This window comes from Balaenoptera borealis (assembly GCF_965194805.1).
Source record: "Balaenoptera borealis genome assembly, chromosome: 4".
Lineage (NCBI taxonomy): Eukaryota > Metazoa > Chordata > Mammalia > Artiodactyla > Balaenopteridae > Balaenoptera > Balaenoptera borealis.
In genome coordinates, this window is record NC_138861.1 from 43,663,079 (window position 1) to 43,671,320 (window position 8,242).

At 33.5% G+C, this 8,242-nt stretch overlaps 1 protein-coding gene across 9 annotated transcripts in view; it reads left to right on the plus strand.

Moving 5' to 3' along the window:
• The window catches only part of TRIM2 (tripartite motif containing 2), a 193,769-nt gene extending 185,908 nt beyond the window's left edge, over window positions 1-7,861 (plus strand). For all 9 annotated transcript variants that reach the window (XM_082391519.1, XM_082391520.1, XM_082391510.1 and 6 more), the window contains 2 exons: window positions 2,911-2,955; window positions 7,618-7,861. In XM_082391519.1, the coding sequence (XP_082247645.1) occupies window positions 2,911-2,955; window positions 7,618-7,724 (152 nt within the window). In that variant the 3' untranslated portion in view covers window positions 7,725-7,861. The remainder of the gene's footprint in view (window positions 1-2,910; window positions 2,956-7,617) is intronic.
• Window positions 7,862-8,242: the final 381 nt, after the last annotated feature.

The window sequence follows — 8,242 nt, forward strand, 5'->3', positions numbered from 1 at the left end:
ATGCTCTACGTCTGCATCTTTATTCCTGTCCTGCCCCAAGGTTCTTCAGAACCGTTTTTTTTTTTTTTTAGATTCCATATGTATGTGTTAGCATACGGTATTTATTTTTCTCTTTCTGACTTACTTCACTCTGTATGACAGTCTCTAGGTCCATCCACCTCACTGCAAATAACTCAATTTCGTTTCTTTTTATGGCTGAGTAATATTCCATTGTATATATGTGCCACATCTTCTTTAAACATTCATCTGTTGATAGACACTTAGGTTGCTTCCATGTCCTGCCTATTGTAAATAGAACAGCTAATGTATTGAATGGTGAAATGCTGTATGCTTTCCCCAAGGATGTCCACTCTCACCTCTTCTGTTCAACACTGTACTGGAAATTCAAGCCAGGGCAATTAGGTAAGAAAGAGAAATAAAAAGCATCCATATTGAAAAGAAAAAAGGAAAACTATCTCTATTTGCAGTTGACATGATCTTAGATAGATAGATACCCCTAAACAATCCACAAAACAACAACAACAGCAAAATACAACTATTAGAGTTCGCAAGTGAGGTCAGATGATTGGAAGATAGAAAATCAATATATAAAAAACACTTGTATTTTATAAAATATCAATAAACGGCATGAAAATGAAATTAAGAGAGAATTCCACTTAAAATAGCATCAAAATGAGTAAAATACTTAGCAGTAAAATTAATCAAATAAGTGCAAGACTTGTACTGAAAACTAAAAAACATTTAATGAAATTAAAGACCTATATAAATAGAAAGACATCCTGTGTTCATGAACTGAATGACCTAAATGTTGTCATGGTGGAAATACCCCCCAATTGGTCTACAGATTAACTGTAAAACCTCCAAAATTCCAATTTCTTTTCTGCAGAAATTGATATTAGTCCTAAAATTCATGTGAAAATGTAGGGGACCCAGAACAGCCAAAAGAACCTTGGGGAAAAAAAAAGTTGGAAGACTCAAATTTCCCAATTTCAAAACTTACTACAAAACTTGAGTAATCAAGGCAATTTGGTACTGGTATAAGAATAGACATATAGGTTAATGAAATGGAATTGAGCGTCCAGAAGTAAACAAGGTTTTGAACAAGGGTACCAAGACCATTCAATCAGAATAAAATAGTGTTCTCAACCAAGGATGCTGGGCACAACTGGTTATCCACATGCAAATGAATCAACCTGGCCTCCCACTTCACACTGTATACAAAAATTAACTCAAGTGGAGCAAAGACCTAAACATAAGAGCTAAATCTATAAAACTCTTAGAAAAAAACATAGATGTGTGTCTCTGTAGCCTAGTTTTCTTAGATATGACATCAAAACTCAAGCAACCAAAGAAAAAGTAGATAAATTTGACTTCATCAAAATTAACAACTTTTGTGTGTCAAAGTACATTGTCAAGAAAGTGAAAAGAAAACCCACAGAATGGGAGAAAATAGTTGCAAATCCTGTATCTGACAAGTGTCCAATATCAAAAATATATATTAAAAAAACTCTTAGGACTCAACAATAAAAAAAAAATTTAAACACAAAGGATTTGAATAGACATTTTTCTAAGGAAAATATACAAATGGCCAGTGAGCATATGGAAAGATGCTCAACATCATTAGTCATTAGGGAAATGCAAATCACAACACAATGAGATACCCATTAGGATGGCTGTAATAAAAAGAAGGCAAAATAATTATTGGTGAGGATGTGGAGAAGTTGGAACTCTTAGACTGCTGGTGGGATTGTGAAAATGATGCAGCCACTTTGTTTTTTTTGTTTGTTTTTGTTTTTGTTTTTTAACATCTTTATTGGAGTATAATTGCTTTACAATGGTGTGTTGATACAGCCACTTTGGAAAACAAGTTATCTGTTCCCCAAAATGTTGTATGTATAGTTACCATTTGAGCCGGCAATTCCACCCCTAGGTATGTACCCAAAAGAATTGAAAACATGTTCACACAAAAATTGTTAAATTATTCATATTAGTAATAACAGCCCAAATGTCCATCAACTGATGAGTGACTAAGTGAAATGTGGTATATCCATACAATGGAATATTATTTGCAGTAAAAAGGAATGAAGTATTTATACATGCTACAGTTGACAAACCTTGAAAACATTGTACCAAGTGAAAAGAAGCCAGACATATATGATTTCATTTATATGAAATGTCCAGAATAGGCAAATCCATAGAGACAGAAAGTAGATAAGTGGTCTCCAGGGGCTGGGGGTAGGGGGAAGTGGAGTGACTCCTAATGGGTATGGGATTTCCTTTTGGGTGATGAGAATGTTCTGGAATTAGGTAGTGGTGATGGTTGTACAACCTTGTAAATATACTAAAAACCGCTGAATAATACACTTTAATATGGTGAATTCTTTGGTATATAACTTGTATTTCAATAAATAAATAAATGCTATCATTATGAATACTTTTTATGCCCAGGTGATCATGGCATAGTTATGTGCTGTGTAGATTAACTTGAACGACATCGTATAGATACAGATAACATTTAATAGCAAGAAGTATAATTAAATATAAAGTAAATATTTCCTCCTTCAGGGCTACTGTATGGCCATTAAAATTGTATTGTCAAGTTTATTGTTGTCTAATATGTATACACTAAAATGCTTATCATTAAACTTAAATTATTTTATCTTCTTCTGGTGTTGTAAATTATTTGAGAAACATCGCGGTTAAACATGTTTTTAAAGAGGAAGTACAATAATAGTGGACATTTAGGAAAGGGAAATTGTTCACATTGACTTTCTATTCATGACTAATATAACTGCAACTATCTAAAATTTCCTTGGGAAGTTGAGCAGGTTTGTGAGATACAGTGTCACTATTTAAGCTTTTTTTTCCAAAAAAGATGAATCTATATATATATGGTTGGGTTTTTTTCAGGTCAAGCAAATGAAGTGGCCAAAGAAGCTGCTAACAGATGGACTGGTATGTATTACAGTGGCACTGATAAACTAGTCAAACTCTTGTACACTTACTATGATGTGAAATGCAGGAGCTATTGTGCCTGGTTAAGTTCAAGAAAAGACATTTCTGAAAGTGTATGTATTAATCAAGTTTTTATATCTTAAATCATTTCATTTACTTAAGGTAATTTTTTAAATCTTATTATGAGTCATTTTGTAAAGTGTAAGGCATTTTTGTAAAACCAATGATTACTTTAAGTTTTGTGTAACTTTCCCCAGATAAATCACTTGGGCTAATCACTTAACCTTCTTATATATTAATGCAAGATACAACTTTAAGAGTTTCATGCAATCCTAAAGATTTGTCTTCTTGCTCATAATAATAATCGCAAACATTTGTCAAGGGCTGATTATGAGCCAGGCGTTATAAAGCGTGTCTGTGGTGCATTCTCATTTTATCTCTACAGCAGTCTTATGAGGTAGATAGGATTATTATCCCTAATTTTAGAGATGAAACTGAGGCCACTAGGAACCCACAGTCACACAGGTGCTAGGCAGTGGAACAGGAATTAGATTTCAGAGTCCAAGCTCTTACCCACCACACGGGGTAGTCTTCTCTGTGTATGTGCTTTCATGTAAATGCCTTATTAATCCATTTGCCAATGGATACACCCTCTGGTCTATACCAGGTATATTCTAAGAAATGGGAACTAATAAGGCATTATCTATGTGTCTTAAAATTTAGAAGAACGTTAATAAATAATGATTGTTGTGAATTATATACAAGTATGATTATTATTGTTAAAACCTGTCTGGAAGTTACACTGATGTTTTTTCAGTATTTAATTATAAAATAATGGTAACTGAACCTTTCCATCCTGGTAAGAGTCTTTAATGCCTTTATATGTGTTACCCTTATTCTGTTTCTGTGGGACAGTATGGATAAGATTGCATTGACACAGAGATGCAGAAAGCCTGAAGTAGCTGCCTTAAGTCAAAGGTGATTAGTCACTGGAAGAACAGGGGTTAGAGCCAGATTTCCCTGATTCCACGTCCAGGCCTCTGTATTTCACAGAAAACTTAAGAATTGTTTTTCCTTGTCTATTTTAGAATTAAGTACACTGATAAAATCAATATAACTGGCCTTTGGTTCCTATAAAATTTCAGTCTTATTTATTACAAAGTTATTTCCTAGATAGTGTAATGCTTTAGTGATAAGAACAGAGGAGGGTAAAAACAGCAAACTAACATTAAATAAAAGAGAATAATGAAATATGTGTCCAATAAAGTATAAATAAATAATAAATACAGTGATATCATATAGGTTTGAGAAATATAAAATTTTGAATAAGAAAAAAGGCAAGTGGATTTTTAGGTTAAAAATAAGACAGGAAAAAAAAAAAAAAAAAAAAAAAGACAGGAGTCACAAAGCGATTTCCCCTAATTAACAAAGCAGCTCAGCAAACAGTAGGCATAGGCAGCCTGTGTATATAGGGGGAGGAACTTGACTTTGAAAGGAATCCAGGTTGTTCTCCTTATTTGCTATGTGATTTATTGAACCTTTCTGAGCCTGCTTCTTCATCTGTTCAATGTGGATAATATCTACCTCACATTTTGGGAGGATTAAAAGTTTGTAAGCCGTTTAGCACGCCATTAGACACATTGATAAACAAATACTCCCCTTTTCCCTGTCTCTTAAAAAAATCCTTTCATGTTTTCCAGTTGATCATGAACTTCAAAAATTATAATTAAAAAAATGTGAACAACTTTTTTTTCCCTTGTGTTATTAGCTGAGAAAGAACCTGAAACTTTTAAAATCATATAGGAAGGATGATATTTTCAGAACAGTAGAAACAGCTGTTAAGAACCATATTTCCATTTGAGTTTACAGCTTGCTCCTTCCAACATAAAACTGTTATGAAAAACTCATGGAGTTAAAACGAATTACACCTCAGAAAACCTTCCTGTTTTCAAAACAAACAAAAAGAAAACATCAATAATACTTATAACTAAAGATCGTTATGTAATTATTAGTTAAGATTTGGTTTCTTTACACTGAAAAGTTCCCTAAAATGTATTTTAAATTGAGCATATTTACTGTTCAGTAATTCAGTATTTCAATTTTATAGAATGAGAAGTCACCTCAGGGTATAAATATAACTAGAAATATAGCATCTAAATGTTTTGCGACATTAAGTAACTTTAAAAGTGATTTATCAAATTATATAAAACCTTGCCTAATAACTAAGATAGTGGAGTTTTTATGACTTTGTATGAGAGGCATCTTAATGAGTGAGGGGGGAAAGATGTTGTGAGGTCCTAACGTAGACTCATGCATGTGATATTGCCCATCCTACTCCTGTATATATCTTGGGTTTGCCACCATATAAATTAATATGAATTCTACCAGTCTTAAGGTTGTTTCTTAAAAAAAAAAAAAGTATTTTTTTTATCCATTTATAAACATTTCCACATAATAGAAAAATTAATTGACAGGGATGAACTATCAAGATTGTGGGTAACTTTGTCTTGAAGGCAGACATCCAGTGGCCCAAGGACATATTTAATCAGAGTCTTTTTGAATTGGTCCATTAAGCATTGTATAGAGAGGCTTTTTATTTGTTTATTCTTTTGTTTGTTCTTAATCTTTGAAGGTTTATAATAAAATGGTTTCTTGCCCTCACATGAACCAGGAACTCCTTCCTGCAGAGGCTCTAGTCTTACTATGGTGCCTTGTTTTCTTCTCTCCTGATCCCGGGTTGAAGTACATTCCTCCAAGGCTCCTACAGCATTGCATCTGTCCTCTTGTTTTCTGGAAATCTTTCTGTATTCTTGGAGCCTATTCTGCAAGCTGTACACATAACACTTGATCTTTTCTCTCTAACATACATATCACTTTGGAATTGTTTAGTGATAAATTGATTTTTCTCTCTCTACTCTTGTGTCAGTTTGAAGGCATAGGCTCTTTATGTTCTGGAATACCTGTAATACACTTAATAGCTGTCTTATGTAGCAATGGGCCCTCTATAAGTATTTGGTTGTGACTGTCAAGATTGCACAGGTTGTGCAGACACTAATCAAATTAAACAGATTATTCTAGAGTACCTCATGCTATTAGTATTCTCTCTTAGGTTCTTATGAAAAGTAGAGATTTGGTTTAGATCATTACATAAAGATTTATTTTAATATCTGTTCATATTCTATAACGCTTTATTTAAAGAAATGAGGATATTTTGTTAACATTATTCTATTTGATATAGTAGTATTCACCTCAACAGTGAACTTCGTTCCAAACATTTAGTTATCAATATTTGATACTTGGAATTAAACTTCCTAAAACAATATTTTTAAGAGTGATCGAACTTCATATATTAATTTCCTAACGGTACCATAACAATATACTTCAGACCAGGTGGCGTAAATAAAGAAATTGATTTTCTCACGGTTCTGGAGGATGGAAGTCCAAACTCAAGGTGTAGGCAGGCTTGGTTTTTTCTGAGGCCTCTCTCTCCTTGGCTTGTAGATGGCCACCTTCTCCTTGTGTCCTGACAGAGTCTTTCCAATGTCTGGCCCTGGTGTCTCAGTGTGTCCACATTTACTTTTCTTGTAAGGACACCAGTTAGATTGGATTAGGGCCCACCCCAGTGGGCTCATTTTAACTTAATCACCTCTTTAAAGACCCAATTTCCAAATGCAGTCATATTCTGAGGTAGTGGGGTTTAGGACTACAACATGTGAATTGGGAGGAGGTGATAATTCGGCCAATAACACTCCAGAAGAACCTACTTTAACCCTTCATTTCATTATCACAACTAACACAGTGCTTGATGTTTTATAGAATACTCTGAACCAGAAAACTGTATACCATTATTTTTCTGTATTTATAATACATATTCATTATAAAGATGGTATATGTACATTAAAGAGAATGTGTAAAATTAAAAACAGGAACCTCGTCGTCATTCCCATTCCCTCGGCGCAGCCACTGTGAGCACGTTGCTTCTGCCTTGCATCCTTCACTGCCTAGGCATTGACAGCCTTCTACCTGATTAGATATTTAGATCGCTTTTATTTTTTTCTTTTGTTACACTGGGATGAAGATTTGCTCACAAATCTTTGTACACAATTTATTTTCTTGGGATAAATCCCTTTATATAGATGTAACACTTTTTTCAGTGGTAAACTGCATTTAAATTCCCTAGAAGACATTAAGGATATATCTGTTCCTCTTTTAGTCTTAAGAGAATCCCTTACGTCCTCCTCATCCCTTCTCCCTGGCCTGATTGTCTGGAAGCCATTCTCTCTGTGGGGGAGGGAAAGGGGTTCCATTTGGGAACAGGAGCAACTCTAATTCCTGAGGTAACAGAATCCTGCCTCTGCTGTGGAAATGTGGAAGAGGCACCATTAACCTCTCCCTGGCTTTGGATTATTCTTTAAGTCAGGTATTCTTTAGTGGCAACTAATTTACTGAATTTTTTAATATGAAATCTGTTTATTCAAAATAATCATTAAATCTTTTCTTTCTTCTGAAGTTAATTGCTGCTACTCTTGAAAATACAGAAAACTCCTTATTTTGATACTTGTAAAAGTAACAGAAGAAAAAAAAAACTGAATGTAATTATATTTGAAATGTTTTGTGATTGTGTTTTCAATTCTCAAAAATATTTCTCAATTTTCTTTATAGATAACATATTTGCAATAAAATCTTGGGCCAAAAGAAAATTTGGGTTCGAAGAAAATAAAATTGATAAAAATTTTGGAATTCCGGAAGACTTTGACTACATAGACTAAAATGTTCGGTGTCAGTGAAGGAGCTATGTGCTTGTGAATATGTAAATTTTTATATTATCCAGCTAAATGTACTGAATTGTCATTTACCTATAACTGTGTTTATCGTTTTATTAATTTTAAATAAAGTATAAAGTATAGATGTTTTGCACTCTTTTTCATCAGTCGAAAGCAGAATAATAGCCATGTTCCCTCAGTGCTCATTAGAGTAGGAGAATGCAAGTAAAGTCGTCCACCTGTTAGTTTTACCAATAATTTTTTATAGATCAAAGCCATCATGACATGATAACATTTTTTAGTTTCTCTCAAATATTAAATATTAAGAACTAAGGGTACTTTTGAAGGCTGTATTATACCTATACACCCATACATACATGCTTGGAAATAACCTTAAAAACTCTAATGGCTGCTTTACTATTTCTCAGTATTTAGTGGAAAACGTGAGTGATTGATTTTCAGTGTATAGCATCATGTTTGCAAATTTCCCACAGGAAAAAATACAGAAAGTTGGTGTTCCTCAA